Source organism: Asterias rubens, chromosome 5 (genome assembly GCF_902459465.1).
Source record: "Asterias rubens chromosome 5, eAstRub1.3, whole genome shotgun sequence".
NCBI classification, from domain to species: Eukaryota; Metazoa; Echinodermata; class Asteroidea; order Forcipulatida; family Asteriidae; genus Asterias; species Asterias rubens.
In genome coordinates, this window is record NC_047066.1 from 19,602,627 (window position 1) to 19,629,236 (window position 26,610).

The 26,610-nt window shown below is 38.0% G+C and overlaps 3 protein-coding genes across 8 annotated transcripts in view; 1 reads left to right on the forward strand and 2 right to left on the reverse strand.

The window, feature by feature from the left end:
- LOC117290250 (calcium/calmodulin-dependent protein kinase kinase 1-like) overlaps window positions 1-9,004 on the reverse strand; it is a 57,967-nt gene extending 48,963 nt beyond the window's left edge. For 2 of the 5 annotated variants that reach the window (XM_033771545.1, XM_033771538.1), the window contains exon 1: window positions 8,856-9,004. The gene's annotated coding sequence lies outside the window, so the exon portion shown is untranslated. Of the gene's footprint in view, window positions 1-3,617; window positions 3,685-8,352; window positions 8,373-8,855 lie in introns of those variants that run through there. The other 3 variants (XM_033771543.1, XM_033771540.1, XM_033771542.1) reach the window with 3 other exon arrangements.
- Window positions 9,005-10,031: 1,027 nt separating this feature from the next.
- LOC117290756 lies at window positions 10,032-14,559 on the forward strand. Of its 2 annotated transcripts, none has more exons than XM_033772301.1 (3): window positions 10,032-10,276; window positions 10,823-12,068; window positions 12,539-14,559. In XM_033772301.1, the coding sequence occupies exons 1-3, from the start codon at window positions 10,190-10,192 to the stop codon at window positions 12,763-12,765; spliced, it is 1,560 nt and encodes a 519-aa protein (XP_033628192.1). In that variant the 5' UTR covers window positions 10,032-10,189; the 3' UTR covers window positions 12,766-14,559. The 2 variants fall into 2 exon arrangements, with proteins under 2 accessions (XP_033628192.1, XP_033628193.1); XM_033772302.1 differs by having other exon boundaries at window positions 10,032-10,270.
- A 3,508-nt stretch (window positions 14,560-18,067) lies between these two features.
- Window positions 18,068-26,408, reverse strand: LOC117290479 (centromere protein Q-like). Its single transcript, XM_033771897.1, has 11 exons — window positions 26,281-26,408; window positions 25,152-25,268; window positions 24,483-24,814; window positions 23,005-23,053; window positions 22,598-22,727; window positions 22,072-22,143; window positions 21,196-21,271; window positions 20,469-20,545; window positions 19,530-19,617; window positions 18,605-18,670; window positions 18,068-18,208 (listed from the first exon to the last, which is right to left on the reverse strand). Exons 2-11 carry the CDS (start codon window positions 25,207-25,209, stop codon window positions 18,068-18,070), a joined length of 1,089 nt encoding a protein of 362 aa, XP_033627788.1. The 5' UTR covers window positions 25,210-25,268; window positions 26,281-26,408.
- Window positions 26,409-26,610: the final 202 nt, after the last annotated feature.

A 26,610-nucleotide genomic window follows, 5' to 3' on the forward strand; every position in this document is an offset into this window, starting at 1 on the left:
AAATTATTCCTCAGGACTGCTCTGTGCACACACAGCAGTTGGCTTCAGAGAATTTCCCCGCAGTCAGGATTTCATCAAATTTACCCTCATTGGCAAAAAAAAAAGCACTTCACTTTCTGGACAAAATTAAACAACGCAGGACGCACAGCAAGGCCAAATGTCTTCAAATTGGTAATAAACATCGGCAAAGGAAGGATCGGGTACACAGTGGCTAATACATGTATAATTGACTCTGTCATCTAATTGTGTGCACAAGGGTCAAAATTTCATCATGCTTTTTTTCTCAAACATCTTTTGCAAAATTGATATCTACGTTTGCTGGTGGGGAGCGGGGGAACAACAACAAAATGTCAACTACAATGGTTTTATACAGTGACAACCAAAATCAAGTTTTAATTTTAATATATTTAATCACACGTAGATTTGTAGTTGCCAACCAATCTAAATGTAATTTTTTTTTTTTCAAATGAGGCAAAGACCTAACATCTAGGCCTTTACCTTGTAAAATTTGTTTAGGGGTTGGGACCTTTTTGTACAAAATAAAACACAATCGTCCACAAATTTACCTTTTAACTTACATGGTTTAAAGATCATGATGGTAGAATGTTCCCCTTTAAAGACACTGGACACTATTGGTAATTGTCAAAGACCAATGTTCTCGCTTGGTGTATCTAAACATATGCATGAAATAACAAACCTGTGAAAATTTGAGTTCAATTGGTCGTCGAAGTTGCGAGATAACTGTGAAAGAAAAAAACACCCTTGTCACACAAATTGTGTGCTTCAGATGCTTGATTTCAAGACCTCAAATTCTAAACTTGAGGTCTCGAAATCAAATTTGTGGATAACTACTTCTTTCTCGACAACTACATCACTTCAGAGGGAGCCGTTTCTCACAATGTTTTATATCATCAACCCTTCCCTATTACTCGTCACCAAGTAAGGTTTTATGCTAATAAATATTTTGAGTAATTACCAGAAGAGTCCACTGTCTTTAAATATTACTTGTGGACCTTCAGGAACGAAATTCAAGGTCTTTTTTTTTTGTGCACACATTGTACCTGTAGGTAAAACCACTTTTCATAAAACATAAATTTAACTATGGCACAAGTGCTACTGTAGCAGATTTTAAATTCAGAAAGGCTAGTTGCCGGACAGTGGACGGCACAACAAATCACACACACGGTCTACATAGCATGTAGCCGCCGGCTGAACAGAGGAAAAAGCTATCAAAAACACGTACACGTGTGCTACGCACACATCAAGCCAGCCTGTAATTAAGGTAATAAAAAAATGTGACTGCCACACATCTTAATATGAATTTTATTAAAATGTTGAGTGCTGATGACGGGGGACAAATGGCTGAACGCCGGAGGGGCTGACGTTAAACTGCAGCTTTGTAATATGGACTTTCATCTTTAAACCAAACACTGTGCTGTGCTGTGTCCGATGCTTTTTTCTAACAGGACCCCATTCACAAAGTGTAGTGTGAAGCCAAGCTTTAAAACTTGCATACGATACGACACAATACGACACGTACAGTGTATAGTGCATGCATTTATACACAGGACAGAAGTAACCATTTCTGTTCGGTAGATGTACAGACTGTACTCAGTCTCCTGACGATGACTAGAGAAAGCTAGTCGAAACGTTGAGACCAATTCAAGAACTGACTCTGCAGTAGTGCAGTTAATTATGATCCTACAAGCTAAGGTCCCACCAAGTTTCTATTACCTTTCGTCCAGGTAGTAGTTAAAAAGCAGGACAAGTCTCAATAAATCCAATAAATCTACTCAACGGCAGTAGTACCTGTACACACATCGTGTTAATGCAAACCAATAGATGTACAATGAACTAAGCTTGGGCAATATCGATTGATTTTATTCACGATATATCGCCGACAATATATCGCGATATTCGATATAATCGCGATTAATTAAATTTGACATCATCAGTCTTCAAACTCCCAGGGAAAGTTGTAGAAGAGACAGTCATAGCATAAGAGAGATGTTCTAATGACATTTCTGGTTTTACTCCAAACCTATGGGGTGCAAGATGTCTCAGCTAGGAAATACATTGCGATAATGCCTTACTTAATCGATATCGCGATATATATCAATGTTTTGATTAAAACCAAATCGTTCGGATATCGATATCGTTTCCAAATTAGTATCGCGATATTCGATAATATCGTGGTATCGCCTAAGCTTACAATGAACATTGTATGTACAATGGTGGAAAGATACTACACGGAGGGAGATACACATGATGATACATGTCACCATAGAGCTGGTGGCACGTACTGTAGTTGAAGAAGGGGGGGGGGGAAATGCAGCATATGATGTGAATCTAAATATCTGTAGCAGTGCCAGAGTGCATCCAATCAATTAAAAATGTAGCAACACAACAGTTTTTTACTCAAGATGGCATGCACTTTCTGGAAGAATGGCTTGTTGCCATTTGCACAGACTAAAGCTCCTGCGATGCATAACAAATGTTGACATGACAAAACGATAAAAGCAAATGCTATTGTAAAAATAATATGATGTCATCTGCACAGGCTTGTCATGAGGTGTTGACATCATCAAGTCATCTGTCTATTGACAAGTAAATGTATTTCAGCAGAGAACAATACTGACACGTAGACACGAAATATTGTCGGCAATCAATTTGTTTTTGCATCACACCCTTTTAAAAATATTAAGGGCCGAATTTCATGGAGCTGGTTAAGCACAACATTTTTGCTTAATACAATCAAGCCATTTTCAAACTTTTATTTGTTGATGGCTTATGTCTCTCACAGTCTCTCTAGAGGAATTCCCTGATTCCAGGAGTACATTTATTTGCTTTCCATACAGTAATCAGATACACGAAATTGGGCCCTGGTCACCTGAAAAGTTGCATACAGGGCTTGACAAAATGCTGCTGCAGTAAAAAATCTGAGAGGTCTACAAATTGTGTACACCTGTACAAGCCCTGACAGTCTGGTGGATTCCACCCACAAATTGGAACCCTGGAAGAGATGGCTTGACAACTCGTATCTCTCTAGAGGAGACAGGACAGAGCCTTGAAAGGTCTAATGACAAGCTCATCCAGGAGTCTGGTCTTCAAGAGTGAGTTAATTAGGATGTGAGAAAGCAATGCCAACCATCGCCCCCAGACACTGTCAGTGCAGACAGCAACAAATCCCCCATACATGGAGTACAATTTTTTCGTTTCTAAGAAACATCCTTCAGAAAATATGAACAGCCAAACAATTTTCTGGAAGATGGTCAACTTCACATTGGGAAAACAAATTTATTGGGGCAAGCCTGCTGTCTACTGTACATCAGTGCTTGATCAACTTACTGTCAAAGCGAACATTATTCTTGTTGTCCAACTTGTCAATTTTTAGGACACACAAAAAATCAGAGTGCCACCAGGCCGCCCCTTTATCCACCCTACATAACATCCCTAAATCGTATTTGAACTGCGTATGTTAGCAAGTACACATGAGGGCCGACCATGTACACATCCCATGTAGCGTAGGCTTTACTTTTTGTAGCTTTAACAGACCATATTGAATATGACTTCCCAGACTAAATCAGATTAAGAAAGAGTGTCATACTGTACATTACCTACCAAGATGACAACATTAACGACCTCTGGGTTGTCTGAGCACATGTGTCAGAATTTAGACCAGTTGCCACTTTGAAGAACAGTCCTCTTATTGTGTAAGAATGTGTAATAACATGCCTTAAATCTGTACGACAATAAAACTAGACTTTATACTGCATTTCCAGGAAATGCAACAATGCAGATTTAACAGGCCTTGTTTACCCACTATGGTTACATGTAGGTGCACTGCACTGAAGTTCATTGACAAGACACCGGGTAACAATAACAGAGAGATCTCAAGAATGAGTCATGGAGTTTGCAAGTTTGTGATTGGATGTGGTGGTTGTGAACATGTGGGTACCAGATTGTAAACAAATTTTGCACGTACACGTATCCACGCCAGAGTGCTGTTATGCTTCTTGAGTAAATTTGCACGTAACACAGCAGTCACCTAAATCTTGCAACACAGCCAGAATATTGTTACAGAAAGTACACACAAAGTACACGTCTGATAGTGATACTTCATGGCGGCAACGAAAGTGATTGCCTCCATGCCCCCTGGTGATTGCCTTGGTGCCCTTAAAATGCTCCAGTAGAGAATTACAATTTCCTCATAGGGTGCCCTTTACCAAATAGAAAATGCCTTGCGTGGTGCCCTTGCCCTTTCACAAACGAAGTGTAACGGCCTGCATGTACAATGTTATAGCCGGACACGATCTGGACGTACATTGTATGTTACATCAATTGTAATGACATGTAGGGTCTACATTTCTCACCTCCAAAACTCCCTTAAAACTGGTCTTTGAACACATAATGAGATTTCTTCTATTGACCAGGGGTGGATTTCACAAAGAGTTAGGACTAGTCTTATCTCGAGTTAGGACCAGTTTCTCGTCCTAACTTAGGACTATCAATGCAATTTGTATATCTCCTAGGACTAGTCCTAAGTTAGGACTAGTCCTAACTCTTTGTGAAATCGACCCCTGGACCGCTTTGAATGTGTATACAGAGAAAGTGCGCCTTACAAATGCTGTGTTCTACATGTATTTATTATTATTATAGACCAACAAGCCTGCCCCTCCCACCACCCTAATTAATTATTGCAATACACCATACAAAGAGCGGTGGATTTGTAACTGGGCTGGTCAAAACAATTTCAAAACTTTTAACACATTGAATATTCCCCCCAAGATGTAGTTTGTCTGTTAAGTAAACAAACCTTACTACACCATTGATCTGCACTAACATGAATGAGCCAGGCTAGCATTGATCAATAAGAGCCCATTGACCATTACTGAAATTGCCTGCCCTAGTCATTGGAAGTTGTTTTCATGTCAATAGACACTCTCCTATGCTCTAAACGATGTCAACATTTCTCCGAAAATGCATGATCTAGACGATTTAAAGGCATCGGGTCACTATATAAATATTGTTAGCATAAAAACTTACTTGGTAACGATTAATGGAGCTGTTGATACATACGGTATAAAACAATCAACTGTGAGAAACAGCTCCCTCTAAAGCAAACAATTTTTTGAGAAAGAAGTAATTTCTCACTCCAATAATAAAAGAATATTAGCCTGTTCAAAGCCTTGTATTACTATTAGGCATCTGAAAGCACACAAATAATGTTGTGCAACAAGGGTGTTTTTCTTTCATTATTCTCTTGCAACTTCAATGACCAATTGAGTCCAAATTTTCTCAGATTTATTATTCTATGAATAACATACATGTAGGCCTACATGTATGTTGGGATACACCAAGTGAAAATACTGAACTTTGACAATAAGATCCTACCAAAGGTGCCGAGCGCCTTTAAGGGAAACCCAGTCACTTGTAAACATGTTTTCCAACAGTCTACTTGATTGTGGCATCGGGGCATACATCGAGACATAATCTAAATTGCTCCAGAAATCAGGTCAAGGAATACAAGTAATGAGCACAGGCCTGAATATTATTTACAAGTCATCTGGAGGGGGAAACCATTGTTTTGTTTGATTGATTCTCGATAAACACAGCAAGCGCAAGGAAACATGGGCAGACTTGACATGAGCTGTGTTAATGCACTCTCTTTTCAACTTATCTATCCTGTGGTCCGACAAAGATTTAGTTTCATATTGGAGCACATGAAATTAAGGCCAATGCAATTTGGAACTGGATACATTTTATAAGTAGTGGCTGTCCAAATACGCAACTATTTAGGAGGGAAGATCAAGTACGGTACTATTTACACACAAGTCAGGCGAAGTAAAATAACTGTGATTTGTTCTATACATTGTACAGAAAAGGTTTATTTATGTGTGTACTTTTAACAGGTCAATTGTGAAAGAAATAAGTTTTCTAACTGCATTATTAAATTTAATTGCATTTTATTGTAGTGTTACAGACAAGTAGGCCTATTAGACACACATTACCTGGAATCTTCTGAAAACATTTGATATACTGAAGTAGGTCTGAACAGCGCCGCTTGAATGTTAGATTACAGTAGGCCTGATACTTCAAGGCGATAACAAAGATGATTGCCTCCATGCCCCCTGGCTATTGCCTTGGTGCCCTTGAAGTGCTCTAGAAATTTACTATTTCCTCATAGGGTTCCTTTTACCAAGGAGAAAATGCCTTGATGCTCTTGCGCTTTCAAAACGAAGCATACAGAGTCCCTATTCTTTTACAATTAAGTACATAGCCACACAACACCTACAAAGCCATGTTAAAAAGATAGGCTTTTGAAAAACACCTTTTGAATAAGATATATTTACATAAAGTAGCACTTTGTATCAGGATTAACAATACTAACAAGGTGATGCAATCTGCAATGAGTCATGTCTCTTTTACATGCGTTACTCAATGATGGCCTTCCATCTAAAATACAAACAATTTTTGTGTCTTGCTTTTGCAAGGAAACAAGGGAAATGGTAGTCCCACACTTCACTGCTGGGCACCACTGTAAGACAAAAAATGTACGGATGTTGTCCCTGTGCACAGACACCAGCATGAACTCAAGTTGCAGACAAACTTTTTTTTTTTTTTTTTTTTTTTTTGGGGGGGGAGGTTTTTTTTACCCATACACCGATGTGTGTAAGCACTGTATACTCAGTACTTTCCCCGAGTCCTGTGAAAAAATATCACAGGCATGTTACTCGAGTGGGAGCCGAACCCACGACCCTTGCAATTCAAGAGCAGTGTCTTACCAACTAGACTACCGAGGATGCCCGGGAGCTAGAGGCAGTTCGAATCCTATGTTTTGGCATCTTTATTCATCAATGACACAGCAATTGTTAGCTTATAAATATAACTGCTACATGTACGTTGTTCATCAGTGGTTTTCAAACTGTTGTTAAAAAATTTGACACAATAAAAACAAATTATTGAGGCTGTGCACTTCTTAGTTTGTTGTTAACAAACTTTGTTACATTATTTCAGTTCCAACACTTTAATTTTGAAGTTCTGTTTTCTACTCCATATCAACCATACCAACCACAAGCAACAGCAGGCCCATCTCTTTGAAAGAAGGTCAACAAACAAACCAATGAACCCCAGAGTGGCCTTGACCTACTGATTGCTAAAATATATTACTATGGAGGTTGAATTAGAGTGTAGTACATGTGTTGTTGTGAGCCTGACCCAACAACTGAGGTCAAATTTCTGTCAAAGTCAATGGAACATGTCATCACCCTGACCTTAATCAGTTCACAGTTGATCAATTTGTTAGGTTACTGGCCCTCAATTGGACAGTTTCTGGGAAATGGTCCTAGATTTCCTGTGAGTTGGAGACCAGCTGACATCAGCGAGAATTATCATCCCCTGATAAAAGGACACGGGGGTCGTGTTTTATTGTTAGGTCGGATCATGTCTACGTGGTGTACGTGCTGCCTTCCAACTAAGGGACTGGATGAATCACTGTGGTGTGATGCGTGTACATGATTGTTCACACAAAATAAAGTCACTATAAAAGCCCTTTTCACACAGCAGCAAAAGCCAGGCTCACGTGCTTAATTTTAGCATGGTTGTGAAATTACACCTGGTGTGAAAGGATAATAATTTGTAGTTGTTAAAGCCACAGGCCTGAATTGATCATTATGGTACAGCTACAGCCCCTTTAAACAGCCGACACTAGACAGCGACATCTGAGTACAGTGCTCATATTAGTCACAAGGATGTGGCACAACGGGATTTGAGACATCTGGGCCAAATATTTAAAGTGCAGTTGCATTAAATGTTGCAGTTTTTTGCACAATATTTTGAAAATTGCATTTTTAGCACAGAATAAGTTACTGAAATGATGAGCAAAACAGATCTACTGGCAATGCAAAGAAGTTTTTTTAATTTTGTATTATTAAAATTATATTACATGTAATTTAAGCAGTTATTTTGTTCTTCTTACCAAGACTCCAGGGTTAAGCAATAACAGCAAAAAGTATGATGCAATATTCTCATGGGTCTTTTTTGCGCTGCCACAAGCATTGATGGTGGGAATTTACTTTGAAAACAATCATTTGAAAATGAAATGTTTTGTCGGTGGCCTTTTTTTTTGCTTTAAAATGAGACACATTTAGAAATAACTAGTAGTGGTACTAGAGTAGTGTAGATTAGTAGTAGTATTGACCAGACTGACAACAATTTATTGCTGTTGTAAAACTATCTAGTTATGGTATTCTTTCTAGAAATAGAATGACAAAATAGTTTACTTTCAAGTATTATTACTTTTTAATTTAGGATAGGATGGTATTTAAAACATTAATAACATTAACAGCTTACAATGTACACGATTTGGCAACTGATGTGTGATGGAGGGTTTAGATAAAACATGGAGGTAGCTCCCACCCATGGTGGTTAAAACATGGAGAAACATGGTCATGGTCGGAGGAGTAAATGTTAAAATACCTTATAAATATTATTTACTCATTTTTCTCCATCCAGAGTAGACCACACACACATCTTGCAGCACCCAGCAGTTTCGATCCGTATATTTTAACATTTAACATGTATTCCCAATGAGCTAATTGTGTTTCTGCATACAGCGGGTGCATTGCAAAGAAATGGGCGCCATTCATTCATGAACACTCAGTTGTCATTTTCTGCCTCAACGACGCGAGAGTAAGAGGAAGATACAACATTGAGGAAAACGGTGGAGTTGTTTGTTGACAATAATGACAATTTTGATTTTCAACACTCCCTCTCGTTTTTATTTAACATGTTGCTTTCTTCTTCTTAATTGATCTTAAATTAAAAACGAGGTATAAAGAATAAACAAGACTTACCAACACTGAAAAGCATTCCAAGGGGACTTGAGTAACCTCTGGAATAAACTCTGTTTTTACAGTAAAACTGAAGCGAAAGTGTGAAGCTGGGTGGGATTACGGGACAAAATTCATGTATACAAAACTACAGTGTCCCACACCCGCATTATATTACGATGCGCATGTACAAAGTTGTTAACTCATGCAGAAAATGATGACATCGACACGTGAATTTCATGGTCTTTTACAGCGCCCTCTAGTGAAATAAAACATCACACAATCATTGCGCATAATATGCTTCTTTATTATTCAACGCATTTTAGCACTTTTTGATTAGCTAAAGTGTACTCTTTCATTATTTTTATGTATGGAGTCATAAGAAATGTCCTCATGACCTGTTCCAACAATTAATTCACACTAAATCATCTTCCGTTCCATTGAGAATTCTCGATGGTTATAATGGTTATATAGTTATCATAATTCTAGAATTATGATGACTATAACCATGATGATGCTATAAACCCCACCCCCTAAATTAAACACTACCGCCCCCTCAAAGATCCCCAAATTCTGTTGAAAAAAGGCTGCGATCCCCTGAAACAAACCCACACAAAAATTAAAAATACCATCTGCCGCCGCCCCCCCCCCAAAAAAAAGGTTTAAACTAAACTTTCCTGAGCCAATTCTTCGGTAACTAGATCTGGAACAGAGAGACGCAGTTTGTTCCTGCTCTTCCTTGCATAAAAGTTTTATTATATAGGCTGTTTCGGCTGTTTCATACCATAAAATGACAAGTAGGCGAGGACTCAGTTTTATTTAGGGGGAACTGAAACTGCCCAATTAACATTAAAGGGATCTGTCGTAGGATTTAAACCGGGGTCCACATATACAAATAAGAGGATCAACCGGATCTGGCCTTCACTCTTCTGCTTTGTGGAACCATGGAACCATCGAGGAAGTGGAACCTTCTGGCTACTTCTTGATTTTTGTTTAATTTTTTTTTCTGAATGAAATACATGCAGTGTGAGGTACACCGACGGCGAGCGAGAGAATGACATTTAAAATTGCGCCACCTATTGAAATAAACAAAACCTTTTTACGTGCGTGGACTGTATACTAGTACTACTGTACTTTACTACGTTTACACGTTTGCATACGTGGTGTGTGTGTATGATGATGGTGGACGTGTATGCAGCGCTTCAGTTAGCATGCAGCATACAATAGTCAAACAAATTCGGGGACAGTGCAGGTAGTCAGCCCGTGTGTAAAACACCAACGATGAAGTTTAAATCGTCGAGTAAATTGTGTATTTTTTGCTGTCCTTTCTCCTTGGAATGACCAACTAGTATTCTAGAATGGAAAGGGGCCAAAACTGGCTGAATTTCAGAGTAATCATGTCGTTCATTTGTATAGCGACATGCAACACTGCAAACCAGGTACTTGTTGTAGTAGTTTGTACGTATGTATTCAAATCAATGGAGTTCAATTTATCGATGTCAAATCAGTGAAATCAAATGGATGAGGAAGTAACAAGTAGCGTTTCTTTATGAATTCCAGTTGATGTGCTGGCTAGACACGTCTAGGACATGTAGGAAGGGTTATCTTTACAAACATTTATTTAGTTAATATACAATATTAAATAAGTATAACAATTATAATCCCACCGAGTTAGACCCAGCTCATAACTAAACTGGGGCGGTGTACTATTTTTTTTAAATGTTGTCATTATCAGTCGTACTTTTTTCAAAATTTTGTTGTACTTAGTATGACCGATATTACGGTAATGACAAAATTTTCTAAAAAGGAGTACAGCACCCCAGTTACTGGGTCTACACATGAGTAAGTGTGCCTGTGTGTTTTTGTTTTTTTCTGGAAAGTACTGAGGACAGTGCTGACTGACACGCATCGGTGTGTACATGTAAAAACCAAAATTAAATACCCCGATGCAAATTAAAATCCATTAAATGATTATCTTGTTTCCTTTCTAGATGGAACATGATGCATCTGGATTTGTAATGGTGTCTTCCCAATCTCTGGTTGCGACACTCGACCATAGTTCGGATAATTCGGATTCTACAGACTCTCAACACATCCCTGACTCTAATATGAAACCGTCTCCTATTGGACCAGTTCTATCCAACTCGCAAGAGGCGACCGTACATAAACTGTCTTTCACAAGATCTTCCTCTCAAAACAGTGAGCACAACTTAAAGACTTCCATTGAAGGAAATTTCCTTAAAAACTATTGGATTAAAACCCGTCAGCTGATTGAAACAATCAAATCCAAAGTGCCTATTATTCGTTTTTTATTAGACAGTCGGAGCGAAGATGATAATTTTAGGAATAATTTTCAATCGCGGAAACTTCGGATAGGACAGAGCAGACTAAGACTTAGGAGAGAAATCCCTCCTGCAGAAAATCCCATTGGTATTCCTGTTACCAAATCAGGACGAACTACAACTGAGTCGCATACAGAAAAGTCAACTACATCAGAACGGGCTGCTACAAGTACTAGTTCTAATGACTTAAAAGTCACTGGTAAAACCGATAAAGTGTTAAATCGCGAAGTTCCAAAGTTAGTTGATACAAAATTGAAATCAACTGTTCCCGTATCCGGTCAAAACCCTGAGGTACCTGAAAAAATATTGGAGCTAGAGGATCCAAATAACATGACAACACTTATGAATAGCTCCGTCCAAGTTACAACAGTGTCACCGGTGAAACAGGGTACCAGTCAGTCTGGTACCAAGGCTTTAACCACAACGAGTGTTCAAGTCACATCAGAAGTAACCGAAGACCAAGAGGTTGTACCACAGACTTCCATATCGCCAAAGCAAACCTCATCAAAGCAAGAGCCAAACCCACCAACCACCCAACCTCCTCAAACGAAACCCCCTCCTATAGTAACAACAACTTCCACTGTTCCAAAGTCTTCCAAAACGACAGTTCCCATGACAACAAACAACACTCTGCTGCTGATCGCAAACGACACATCCATAGGTTCACAAGTTGAAGATATTCAGGAACGAATGTCGGACAATGAACTTGATTCAGCCCTCTTGCAGACAACTGATGCATACTGGGCACTGGGAAGCCTTACAACAGTCTTGCTGTTGCTCACTGCTGCAGTGTTGTTTACTGGTCTCTGGAAAAAACGCAATCACATGTCTAATCCTATCTCTGACGTGACCTGCCACCCTAGTCCAGAACGGAAAAGGAAGACCGATCTTAAAGGTACATTATCAAGGACGAACAAAAACTGCTATTAAAACTGCATTCGCTTTAGGTATAAAAGTAAACTTACTAATAAAGCAAAATGAGATAAATCGGCTCTTTGTGCTTGTCAAAAAAACAAAGGTTTATGAATTTGTAGCAGTTTTTCTCTAATTTTGGTTTTGTAAAAACATTCCTCGTCCAGTCAAAATGGAGAGCCACAAAGAGTTGGTGGCTATGTTCCCTAGGTGACAGTGGATCTGTTCCTTGCTCCATAGTTTGAGAGCCCGAATCAGTAAAGTGTACATTGTAGCTCTCACCTACATTGTACCTTGAAGTGGTCATCCAGCAAGGATGTTTTAATAGGCGATCGCTCATCAAAAATAAAAAACATAGAAATAGGTTGAGTTTTTTTTTTGCGTTTTATAAATAATGTTTATTATCATTTGTATAATATTTTTATTTTTGGGTTCTGTTTTTGTATTTACTAGATTTTCTAAAGAAGAAGTTGCGGCACATCAAGACTTTAAACTTAAAGGACTCGCCTCTGACAGGAAGCATGGAAATGAAGAAGTACTACAACGGCAGATGCCATGGGAGGAGTAATGGTGCATACTCCCATAGATACGACACTGTTCCACTGTTAGTGGGGCCAGATGATGAGGAAGAAGATGAGTTTATTGAATGGGAACAATGTGAGAAGGATCACTCGGTGTGACTCCAGGCGTGATACTGCACGGAGGCATTGCCTCCATATGCCCCCTGGACGTTGCCGCGGTGCCCTTCAAACCCAGCATTAGATACGACACTGTTCCACTGTTAGTGGGACCAGATAGATGATGAGGAAGATGAGTTTATTTAATGGGATGGGAACAATGTTTTAAACCATCAACCTCTCCCCATTACTTGTCACCAAGAAAGGTTTTATGCCAAAAATTTGTTTGAGTAATTACCAATAGTGTCCACTGCCTTTAAGGAAGAATGCTGAGTTGTAACACAAAGTGTATGCTGGTCTTTGATACATGATACCAATGGGTTGTCCTGTGCTTTAAAATCTCTTTCAAACAGAACCCGAGATGCTTTAATTTTTTAGTCAATATTCTTGTTGCACATTCCTTCCATAGGGCTAAATGCAAAACAAACAAAATTGTTTGCTTTTTGGATGAGTGATCAGTTCAAGGATATTGACAATAACAACATCTCAACATTTGCATTTGTACTTATTAATACATTAGATTACACACGTGTACATTGTGTGTTTGCTAATGTTAAAGGTATTATACAGAACCAGTAAGGATAGTCTGAACGCTTTACTAAAAAAGTTCACACTAGAACCATTTGAGCTGTTTCTGATGGCCAGGCAGGGTTCGAATTACCAATCGCTGGCCAGGGCCTGACTTCATAGAGTTGCTTTAGTAGAAAATATTGCTAAAAATTGTTCTGCTTAGCAGGAACGAGCAAGAACCAGTCTCAAATTATACTTGTGACATAGTGGTTTGGCTGGTAACCTTATCCTGTTAAGGGTAATTTTACTAACCTGCTTAGCTTCTTTTAAAAGCAGCTCTGAAATTGGGCCCAGAGTGGAGTAATGTTGGCATTCGTTCAGTAACGGGCAATGACGGTATAAACATTTTTTTTTTTGAAGCGATTTTTCAATACACACAATTCTCAATCAATTTCAATCTGCGTAAACAATCATGCTACATGTACCATGTACATGTCACTTTAACCATGGAGGTAGAAATAGATCTACCTCCATGCTGTAATCATAGGGCAAGGACAGACTTCAACTTCCTAAAATTATGAAGTTGTTGTGTAAAGATAATAATAATAATACTCGGGATGATTGGTGTGTATTGCCAGTGGCAAAATTATTCTAAGTAGATTATATATCATCAGCTTAGTGTTTGATAATGCAGTCTTTCATTTTTAAAGAGGGGCGGCGAGGTCAAATTCTGTGATGCAATCATTTTGGGGGATTAAATATCGGGGAAATATAGGAATAGGGCCTAGTCTACACTGTAAAAATTGTACAGATCAATCAATATGAAATGTGACGCCATTAGATGGTTTTGATGTTAAAAGAAATTGTACTGGAAAGGTATCAATTCGGCATTTGACACCACATTAACATAAAGTAAGGTTTGGGCAGTGGTTATCTTTCCTTACCTTCTACCTCTATGTGGATTGGGTTTTCAGTCCCAACCAGACTGCCTGGGTTTTTCCTGGAATAATTCTCTGGGGTTTTCCTCCCTCGTTAAAACTGAAACCTCCTTTCTTGTCTTCTTTCCACTGTTCTTAAGTTCGCTTTTCTGAGTGTCCTTGGCTTCACAACCAGAATAATTTAATTGAATTAAGGTTAGAGATTGATAAAATGGTTTCATAAGGAATGTATATGTATGTCAATTGGAAATGAACTTGAACTTGACTTTAGAGCCCCTTCTTTAAAGACACTGGACACTATTGGTAATTGTCTACGACCAGTCTTCTAACTTGGTCTCAACATAAGCATGAAATAACAAACCTGTGAAAATTTGAGCTCAATCAGTCGTCAAAGTTGCGAGATAATAATGAAAGAAAAAAACACCCTTGTCACACGAAGTTGTGTGCTTTCAGATGCTTGATTTCGAGACCTCAAATTCTAAATCTGAGGTCTCAAAATCAAACAAAAAAAACTGCGTTACTTCATACTATCAACAACTCCCCATTACTTGTTACCAACTAAGGTTTTATGCTTATTAATTATTTTGAGAAATTACCAATAATGTACACTGCCTTTAACACAAATCAGCACAAAGATGAGCAAACTTGTAACTCAAATATGTGTGTACCTATTTTTCTATCAAATTGAGCAGGTAAAACAAATGCTTTTGAAAAGAAAATTGTTTAAAGTATGTGTGTGCAATTCTTAAGACTTACAGTAGGTTCATAAATTGGTATGGTACATGTAAATACTCCAAAAATTAGTGTCCATTAAAACTTACTTGGTGAGCGGCAATGCAGCTATTGATGTATTTAAACTATTTTGAGAAAGGATTACCTTTGGATGTAAATATGGTTTGGATAATATTCAGTCCACCCAAAAACATTTGAATCTAAGAAAACATTCATGCATGAATTATTTTTTTCAGCTTTCAGTGGGTTATTGTGTTTGCGCATTCTGCGCCTAGAGATGCGGTTGGTACCCGCTGTCACCGCGCTAAACGCGGACGAATCCGAAGTTGTGTGAATAGTGTAACAGCTTTTTGGTGTTTTATCAGCAGGTAGAAACTTTGACATTCACATGCGACTTCTAATTATATATTTCTTTATATTGTTTTGCCTATAAATCAGCATTAAATTGACAAAACCAAATCTATGACCCTACCTCTAAGTGTACATGGTTTTAAGTGATAGATACACAATGCAAGCATGCAATATAGGGATTGCATGCATTGTGCTTCAATTATTTTTGGGCATAAATTCATTAATCAGAGTAAATATATTTTATGGTTTGAAAAGGTAATACAGTTCTGAAGACTTATTTTTGTGGGCTGAAATTTTCTACAGTAAAAAACTTCAAAGGAGGACTGTTGTCATGATCATTGCAAGTCTGTAGCTAGCTGTTCATGAACTCAGTTACCGTGCGAGTGCTGGCTGTCCTATTAACAGTTTGTGGTGTGCAACTACATGTACATGTAGTGCACACGCACCCAGTCACTGGGCCAGAGTTCATAATGGACCCTTTTCATGAAACGCTAATTACACTCGCGCATGCGTACAGATTGGTTGGCAAACGCCATAGAGTTGTGCACTAAGCAGACATTTTTGCCAACAAAATGTAAGTGCGCACGCGCTTTGTGCAATTTACATATTTCATGAAAAGGGTCCATTCCAGGAATTAACATGCCTGCCATGATCATGATGGTAGTCACCCTTCAAGTGCCTTTTGTATATTTATCATTGTCTTCCATGCTCATTAAAATCTTTCTAAAAAAAGGAAAACCTTTGTGTTCAAAGTTCTTTTTGTTTTGCCCCCCCCCCAACCCTCCATCAAAGGATGTGTACATTTAGGCCAGTCATTTCAGGAATCAATTCCTTGTAAATAAATTGGTCTTAATGTTTCAAACATAGCTCTGCATACCTTGTAGAAATAACGAGCACTTTCGGATTTCCTGACTAGTGATCTGGATATGCTCTAATTTGAGACAAACAAGAAGAGAATTTCAGTTTTAGACGTTATGATTTTAAAAAACAAACAAAAATCCCTTAATTATAAGGTCCATCAGTGCAAGCCGGTCAATATTGTGTCTATATTAATAGATGCGAGGACAATCGTTTGTACGTAACATTGTATTTTGCTTACTTATGACTAAAACCCAAAACAAAATCAGGTTTCTAAATCAAGGTAAAACTGAAAACAATTATTCAATTCAGAAAACAATCTCTTTTTGCAGCGGTCTATTATTTAACCATGATATACATGTAGTTTTGCCATGTGGTTTAAACACATGCTAGTTTTGCAGACTGCACCAACTACGTGTACATGTACATACAAGTAGCACCACCAGTTACTACTGTTGCAGAGGAAAAACGTAAAATTAGTGCAAAATGTTGCAGATTACTCACAAATTGGGTTCACTAGTGCGACTGATAATTGAACATACAAAATAAAGTAAGGGAAAGGCCCCTAAACCTTAACAGGACATGAGAAATACCAGCAGAAGTACTGCAATAGTAAATGAGACATGCTGGCTCCCTCAATCATTAAAACTATTAGTCCTTTGCCTGTAAATATGCAAATAATTTACAGCAGTTTCGCATCATTGATTTTTCAATTCAATAACTGGTAATCCTTTTTTTGTCAGAGCCATTTCCGGTAAGTCGTCTGAAATATTGAGTGACGTGTAGCGAGTGATTCTAAAAATAGTTTATTTGGTGAGGAATATTTCAACAGATGTTTTAACTTGTTATTTATAAATATAAATTGCGCTTTGGTAATAGTTAATGTACTTTATTGATTTAAAACGTGTTGTTTGGAAATAATAGACTGGTTTTGGTTTGTTTATAATGTTCAATTTGCATAGGGAAAACTGTTCAATATTTTTTTTTTCTATTAGAACTTACATTTAGTCTTGTTTGCTATTTAAATAAATTAACGACACATGAAATATTTGTTTGGTACTTTGCTGATAACAGTATTAATTCAAACTCACAAAATAGTATCTTCCATTAAAAAAATGATTACAATATTAAACCTAAAAGTTTGTACATAAAATTTTACAAGAATGGCTTTAATCCTATAGAGACCATTATTTTATACACAGGGAAGTCTAATAATATGTTTTTTCCAACTGTCCTTCTCTAAAATTGTCTGGAAAATATTTTTGGTTTGTTTTGCTCAAGAAACTATCTATAGTATGTAACCTTAGGGAAACATGGGAAATTGTACCACTCGCAGCATGCAGCTGCTGTCAGCTTGTGGCCACTATCGGCTTTTTAGTACAATTGGCTTATGGTGGCTATTAGCATTTTGTACAAGAGGCTGCTTGCGGCCACTGTAGGCCTTTTATTAGTACAATCACCTTGTGGTGGCTACTGGCATTTTGTACAAGAGGCTTGTGGCAACTATAGGCCTTTTAGTACAATCACCTTGTGGTGGCTACTGGCATTTTGTACAATCGGCTTGTGGCCGATATGGGCCTTATTGGTAACTCCACTCATAAGCACTAAGGGCATTGTGGTAAAACAGGCTTGTGACCACTAATCCTGGTCCCAGCAGCTTGTGGCCACAGCAGGATGGTACAGGCGTCTTGTGGCCACAGCATGTTGGTACAAGTGGCTTGTGGCCACAGCATGTTGGTACAGGCGGCTTGTGGCCACAGCATGTTGGTACAAGTGGCTTGTGGCCACAGCATGTTGGTACAAGTGGCTTGTGGCCACTAGCCTTCCGATACAAGCCGCTTGTGACCTCTATAGTCTTTGGAAGCTAAATGAAAATGACACTTGTTTGAGAGTTATGCGAGTGGCTTCTAACCTGATTACGGTGGTAGAGCTGCATGTATGGCAGACATAGAATCTATGAAGTCTGTAATGATGGCTTCCCCTTCACTCTGACTCTGATTCCAATGCCTTAAGGAATCAAGAACTTGCTGCTGACAGGAGCTCCCGATATTCTCAAACTGAATTTAGAGAGAAAACAAAAAAACACAATGAGGCGGTTTCTGAACTAGCTGCAGTCAGATCTCCACATTAACATACATTAAAGGTAAAATAATAGAATTCATTTAAATTAAATTCAATACAATCAAATTATTTATTCATCACGCCAGCATGAAAATCATTACCTCGGTTTGCACATAAAAATATTAACATATAAAAATACACTACTGACTACACGTATTATATTTGAATAGCAATTCTTTTGCAAACTTAATATAAAAATGGTTTGATTTAAATGCACTTGAACACAAAAGTAAAACTTACTCAGAGCAATAATCAACAAGATTGAACTGCACACATTTTAAAAACATTGGACAAAGAAACCAGGCAGGGCAAAAAGCAATAGCAGATGATACATTCAAAACAAAAAAATTATGCGAAATGCATAGGATGCCCTTCCCACCCTGCAGTAGTGGATGGAGCTGAAGAGATAGATCAATATGTACAGAATTAATTAATATTATTATTATTATTATTATTATTCATGGTTTATTAAAACACTGCAATACAGTGGCTAAAAGCCAAAATGTACAGTTCACAAAAATAGTCATTCAAAATATTACTACAGACCGAATTGAATATGTCATCGTTCACATACACGTATCTGCCCTACAACATGGCCTCTGTGACCGTGTGCGTGTGTGTGTGCGTGCTTGTGCCGTAGAAATCAAACCAGGAATGATGAGTGCTGCGTGTTTCTTTGATTTACGCGTTTAGACGCACAAAATGTTTGCCCTAAAAGATGGCGACTTTAATAACAACAAAGATGTTATTCAATACGGTCTATATTACAAAAAAAAGAATGAAATATCAAATGTTCAAACACACGGGCAACAAAATTATTACTTATTATCCAAACAAGATCGTAAAGCTCATTCATCCTTCTTGCGAAATAAGTTTTTTCATAAATTTTCAACGAATAGTTCGCATCAGTCAACTTGAGCTCAATTTCTGCGAAACATCCGCTGCAAAAACAGCCCCGAAACATCAAAATTCACTAAGCATTCGCATTTGCAGGAAGTATGAACCGGGCTTAATGCTTGATTTTCTCATTCAGGCAAACAAATCTTATCAGTTTCTTATCTCTGAAATGGTCAGCAATGAAAAAAGGGACTAAGCGGTTAAGGGTTAGAGTTAGGATTAGGGTTGGGAAATCAAACAGTTGCTTGGTCTATGGAACTAGGCTTGTTAAAGGTTAGGGTAAAATTTAGCGTTAGGGTTCTGGCTGGTTACAAATAAAGGTAAAAGAAGTTAGGGTTACTGAAGCCAATGTGCTCTAACCTTTTTAGTAAATTCTTTTCGGTTATTATCACTGCTTGCCTGGGCAGCTTCCAACTTCTCTACCTCTTCTTCCTGCAGTTCCATTGATCTATAAAAAAAAAAAAAAAACAGTATCTGCAGTTTAAAAGAGGACTGGATCTAATCATGACCCAACAGTGGTCAGCCTGGCATTATTTGAATACAATCTGATTTCTTAACTGTAATAAGTGTGGGAATAACAACAAGCAAGTAAATAGGCCCACATCTCTCCCACTTCAGTCTCCTGACGACGACTAAAGCAAGCTAGTCGAAATGTTGAGACCAATTTAAGAACTCACTCAGCGGTAGTAAAGTTTACAACGAGAAGTCCACTTGATCCACTAAAGCTAAAGCAGTACTCCTGGCCGATTTTCTACCCCCAGCCCAGGTAGTAGTTAATAAGCAGGACAATTCTAATCAGAACTGAGAAGTCTCACGAATTCCAAAAATCTACTCCACGGTAGTAGAACATAATAATAGCAAGACAAGTTCTCAAAAGGACATAATCTATCTGGCAAGTAGATACAAACATGCTGTTACTACAAGCCAAGTATCTATTAAAGACAGTGGACACTATTGGTAATTGTCAAAGACCAGTCTTCTCACTTGGTGTATCTCAACATATGCATGAAATAAAAAACCTGTGAAAACTTGAGCTCAATTGGTCGCCAAAGTTGCAAGATAATAATGAAAGAAAAAAAACACCCTTGTCACAAGAAGTTGTGTGCGTTTAGATGGTTGATTTTGAGACCTCAAGTTCTAAAACTTGAGGTCTCAAAATCAAATTCGTGGAAAATTACTTCTTTCTCTGTTTTATACTATCAACCTCTCCCCATTACTCGTTACCAAGTGAGGTTTTATGCTGATAGTATATACCAATAGTGTCCACTGCCTTTAAACAGCAAGTTATTTGAGACTTACTCTTCTTGTAATTGCACTTCTTTGTCCAGACACTCAACTCGGTTACTAGTATCCACTAGAGCTGCTTCTAATGTACTCTGTAGTAAATAATAAAATACAGTGTTAAAGACACTGGACACTATTGACGTCAAGAATTGCTTTGCTTTCGCAGGAAGTATGAACAAGGTTTTACTTTTAAAGACACTAGACACTATTGGTAATTGTCAAAGACCAGTCTTCTCACTTTGTGTATCTCAACATATGCATAAAATAACAAACTTGTGGAAATTTGAGCTCGGTTGTCAAAGTTGCGAGATAATAATGAAAGAAAAAACACCCTTGTCACACGAAGTTGTGTGCTTTCAGATGCTTGATTTCGAGACCTCAAATTCTGAATCTGAGGTCTCGAAATCAAATTCATGGAAAATTACTTCTTTCTCGAAAACTATGTTACTTCAGAGGGAGCCGTTTCTTACAATGTTTTATACTATCAACCTCTCCCAATTACTCGATACCAAGTAAGGTTTTAGGCTGATAATTATTAAGAGTAATTACCAATAATGTCCACTGCCTTTAAGTCTGTTATTAGAAAGGATACATTGGATGCGTAAATGTCAACACTTAGTGTGTTTAAGTGACGTGTAACAGCGGTGTCCATGTTTTAAATGGACGTTTAACATAACGCTTTTTGACAATATGGTAGGCCTAAAAAAAGGAAAGTTTGATGAAGCCAAGAAGTTATACGTACTGTATGTTCTTCCATATCCTTGTAGTTTGGTTGTCTCTTGGTGGGCACTTTTAAGGACGCACAGCTTGTCATTAATCTGGGTAAAGATGAATATATGGTGTTAACAAACAAGCAAAGTTATGAAGAAATTACATATTCTTGCTGGTAAGCACAAAATAACACTCGATCATTAAAAAAATCTGTCTATAACTACCATGAATAATAAATCGATCAACATGATGCATCTATAACAGATGAATCAACTTTCCCTTGAAAGAAAGCAAAAGATATATATAAATCAAACAAAATATTCAAAATATCAACTCATTTGCATGTTTAGCTATCCATAGAGCAATCAAACATTGTTATCAGTCTACAAGTAACAAATCAACATTGATTCTACAAAGTTAAAGCCATTGGACACTTTCTGAACAATACAAAAATTAAAAGTTCACAGATTTACAAATAACTTACAGGGTTTAGAGAAGGTAATGGTGAAAGACTTCCCTTGAAATATTATTCCATGAAATGCTTCACTTTTTGAGAAAACATTAAAACAATTATCAATTCTCAATATCGAGAATAACATATTTATTTTAAACACATGTCATGACACGGCAAAACGTGCGGAAACAAGGGTTGGTTTTCCCGTTATTTTCTCCCGACTCCGATGACCGTTTGAGCCTAAATTTTCACTGGTTTGTTACTTTATATATAAGTTGTGATACACGCAGACATCACGGAGACATCACAAAGAGCTGTACAATAAAACATTATTAAGTTTTTAAGAATGCAGATAAATTGATCACAATAACAGCAACAATATTCAAGGCAGTGGACATAAAAACTTACTTGGTATGTGTCAATTGTTCCAAATCTTTTATTTAATCACATTACCTTTTTTTCAAGTTGTTAAGATGGTTTTGAACTTCATTGTGACTTGAGCTACTCGTCTCGTTAAGAACAATCCTAGTGAAAAAAAATTGAAATCAATCAAACAACTGGTACATAACAACAGTCTTCAAGGAACGCTGGATTCTCTTAGCAATAAGTATACTAAGATTGTTTTTGTATAAACAAAAAGCAGTGAATGATCGCAATGGGGATCACTACCGGGGCCACAAAATGCAATAAGAGGATGGTGGCCCCCAGTAGCACAAGAAAACAACAGTTCTCCCCCACCGTAATGCCCTGGCTTTGCCGCTGCTTGACTGCTTGGCCATGACACACGATAAGGAGAATAATCTTGAATCATTTTTATTAGCAACCACAATCGGGTTGGATTCGTTATAAACTTCAATACATCAACAATTACAAAAGACATCACATAAACTTTAAACGTTAATATTTAAAAATGGCCAGTTACAATATTACAAGACAAAATGCTACACTTTGAGGCGGCAAGAGAATTGTCTCTACTTACAAGATGGCACTTTCAGCAATCTGGTTTAAGAACTCTTGACTCGTCTTGGTCATTGTTTGCCACCTGGAGACACTCTGGGCTGATAATTGACGCTCCTGGAAGTCATCATCATCAAAATGTTCTCTAGGACCTGCGACACATAAAAATAGTAGTAAAGTTTATCTCAAGCCAATATGGCTCATCAATATCCTCATAGAGTTTCAAAAATTTCAAAATTAAAATGACCATGCCCTCTCAACGATGAAATTCCGGGCCTCAACTTATCCACCAGGCGCCAAGCTGAGCCTTTAAAATCAGGTGCCAACTTCAGAGACTGGCATTCTGTAGCCATTGGTGCTAAATGTCACCATTTTTAACTTACAGGATTAGTACAAATTTTTAAGCAAAATATTTTAAGTTATAATTACCCGAGGAATGTGTACGTTTGCTTGGTGAAGTTTGTCTGGAGGTAGTTTCCTGAAGAGAGTAAAATATCATGAACAGTAGGGTCATACTTTGGTAGTAACACCACAACAAAATGTGACCTGAAAGACTACTTGTACAAATGGTAATGGTAATAAGCATGCTGCAAACAACATTTCGTCTGAAGTGCCCCTGTTGATTAGAAATCAATAAAAGCTATGTTATTGCTATCTTCCTAGCCCTAAGCTAACGAGCCTAAGTGCAAATGACAGATACTTACATGTACTTATTGCATTTAAACAATACTGACAAAAATCAGAAGTCTTGGCTTCGAATCCCACATGACTAGCCTGTGGATTTTCTTTGGCAGGACTCGGAAAATATAGAGTGTAGGGAGATGCCCTTTACCAAAGGGAAACTGCCTTAAGCCCAGTTCATACTTCTGAATGCTACGTGAGAAGCAAGTTTTCTTGCGACACAAATTAGAAAAACAGCGCAGGCTGATTATTGCGTCACCAAAATTTGCTTCGTATTCCCAGGAAGTACACATGAACCAGGTTTAACCCAATACACCAACAAAGTATCAGGCCTGAATATTGTATGTGTGAAGCATCCATAGAGCTATATATATTGACTAGAGCACTAACAGCCCGTTATACACGCACTAAGGTTTTGAAGCCGTGTGGGCGCATCCATGTTTATGTACAAACCAATACAAAAGCTTGAAATTTTGTACGGCAATTGTACGGCTATTTGCATGATAGTGCGTTTGTTCTTTTTTATGTGCCACCGAAGCAAAAAATGCAGTAAATGTGAACGCACAATCTGCTGATCAGCGCACAAACTGCGAGCGTCATGTGCGTCATGATTAAAAGGCGCGTTTACTTTTTTTTAGTACGGCAATCAAGTCGAAGTTACGGTTTTCGTAGCGCGGACGTACGCGAGTGGACAGTTGCGTATGTATACGCACACGCAGAATGTAAAATAATCGCGGCAATGTGTGTTCTCTTAAAATTCCGAATTCACGCAAAACATCAAACATGTCTGCGCCCAGGGTGGCTTCAAAACGTAGAGCAAGTTAGCGCTCTAGTCAATATATATAGCTCTATGGAAGCATCCAACTGGTCGTATAATTTCAGAACTAAAGGCAGTGGACACTATTGGTAATTACTCAAAATAATTACTTGCATAAAACCTTACTTGGTGACGAGTAATTGGGAGAGGTTGATGGTATAAAACATTGTGAGAAACGGCTCCCTCTGAATTGATCAATTGACATAGTTTTCGAGAAAGAAGTAATTAGGAACGAATTTGATTTCGAGACTTCAGATTTAGAATTTGAGGTCTCGAAATCAACCATCTAAAGGCACACAACTTGTTATTTTATGCATATGTTGAGATACACCAAGTGAGAAGACTGGTCTTTGACAATTACCAAAAGTGTCCAGTGTCTTTAAGGTAATAACAGTACTAGTTTAATTACCTTGCTTCTTCTTTTGGTTCCTTTACCCTTCTCAGCTTGTCCACTCTTCCCCTTGTCTAACTGGGCGCCGGTGCTCAATTTATCCTCAGCTGAGCCACCTCTCCTACCCCTACCCCTGCCTCGGACAGCGGTTTGTGGTCTCCCTCTAGTCGGATCACTTGCTCTGTCTCTGGAAGCACTTCCTTTTCCTCCCTGCCGCTTCCCAGTCTGTTCATCTGATGAGCTATGACGAGAGGCATCACCTGATGAGGGGTTACGCCTTGAGCTCAGATTCTGTAATAGTTCACCGACATCAGCAGATGATTTCTTTGTCTTCTTTTTAGTTGACGTACCTATTATTGAAGCGAAGGTATACAGTTGTTAATCACTCTTGAAATTTTTGGCAATAACCAGTTTTGATTAGAAGCTTACACAGCAGCTTTCAATAGTATTAAGCATCTTGAGAAACGTTCCAGTTTGAAGTAATGTGTTTAAATGTAAAAAGCTATCAGTTTTTATGCCCCCCAAAATATGAATCTGAGAAGCGTTACATATTTGCTCCTGGTTTGCAGCGATTTCTCACAAACCCGCCCACCTTTGAAAAGAAATTTTTACATGTTGTTGTTAGTTTTTGTATAATATCTATATACAGGGTTAAAACAATCGACCGGGTCAAAATACTTGATTTACCTTTCTGCGTTGATGTTTTTGCTGCTGCAGTACTGGTTTTCTTGCTTTGACGAGGCATAACTGAGCTTCTTAGCTGAGTGTTTTGTTCGATGATGGTTTGGGAGATACGAACTTGAGCTGCAGAGAAACAATTTCAATTTAAAGAGAATCATAAATATAGTTTGGTTGAATCATTTCTTGTCTTATAAGTTATAACCTATAATATAAGTCTGCCACACACATTCAGCATTTCCCTTTACAGTCATGCTTTTGCTTAAATAAATATTATATGATCTGCAGTGAGATCTATAATAGTTGCGATAACGTAACCCTCCTCCCGAAGCGGCGAGAGGAGGGTTATGTTATCGCAACTATGAGATCTATTGCAAATTAGTTGATTTCCCACAATGGTCGAAAGGCACTGTGGTTGGGAAGGAAAAGAAAGAGAACAAACAATGTAGTTGCGATAACGTAACCGTCAGGAGGAGGGTTACGTTATCGCAACTAAAAAAGTAAAAGGGAACACTGCTCATGCTGCTTGATCAGCTGGCACCTTTTTCCTCTCCACCACAGCACAGCAGTGCCTTTCGACCTTATTTTTTTTTAAACGAACTATTTTTACTGGTAAATGTACTTTTTCGGCCTGCTTGGCCGCCAGTGCAGTGCAGTTAATAAATAAACCACAATAATAATAATTGCGCAAAATCAACAAGGTCAAGGGAGTATTTATTTTGCAACCAAACCAATTCTAATAATAATAATGGAAAAGTTTCCGTATGGCGGCACCACTTTTTCATTCGATATGAAATAATATATATAGTATCTAATTTACCTCAAAAAATATCCTTTTTTGTAAAAATTAGTGAAAAGGTGGTGGCGCCATACGTAAAGTTATCCAATATTTCTTCTTCATTGTCAAAGTTCAAAAGTAAAATACAGTTCAACCACTCAACTCAAGTTTAACAATAATAACAACATATACATCCCGGGATAGGATAAACATAAATTGACTCAACAACAACTTGTTTTCAACCATTGGCCATTGTCAACATACCAGTAGTACAGTACAGTACCACCCCTCAAGTTACTGAAGAAGATGTAAATAAACAAAAGTTAAATAAAGTACACGATCAATAAAGTGACAAACTACCTTAAAAACTGAAGGTCGTATATCGAATTTCCCTCAAAGATAAGCACGAAGTTAGGAGCTGGTTTTAGGACTCGGCTCTCGGTCGCTTCTTTTTGGAAGGTAGAGATGTTGTCTGCTCACTTTTGTTGTTAAACCTCGAGCTCATTGTTGCTCTCTCGATCCCAGTACCAAATTCAATATGAGTGAAGCGTGCTTTTGTGTAAACACCTGAGAATAAGGATACACAGCCACCAAAGACGAAGTCAACACAATTCCTATTGGTTTAAAAAGATAGATTTTCATCAGTATATCCAATCAGAGAGGTTGTTGTAGGTCCACTACCTTTGACCC

Coding starts and splice junctions, on each gene's coding strand:
- LOC117290479 (XM_033771897.1), bottom strand. CDS start 25,209: ATGCCTCGTCAAAGCAAGAAAACCAGTACTGCAGCAGCAAAAACATCA. Junction 21,272..22,071: donor CTTAACAACTTGAAAAAAAG/GTAATGTGATTA, acceptor ATCTTTACCCAG/ATTAATGACAAGCTGTGCGT. Junction 20,546..21,195: donor AGGATATGGAAGAACATACA/GTACGTATAACT, acceptor TATTTACTACAG/AGTACATTAGAAGCAGCTCT.
- LOC117290756 (XM_033772301.1), top strand. CDS start 10,190: ATGGAAAGGGGCCAAAACTGGCTGAATTTCAGAGTAATCATGTCGTTC. Junction 10,277..10,822: donor ACACTGCAAACCAGGTACTT/GTTGTAGTAGTT, acceptor TTTCCTTTCTAG/ATGGAACATGATGCATCTGG. Junction 12,069..12,538: donor AAGGAAGACCGATCTTAAAG/GTACATTATCAA, acceptor TGTATTTACTAG/ATTTTCTAAAGAAGAAGTTG.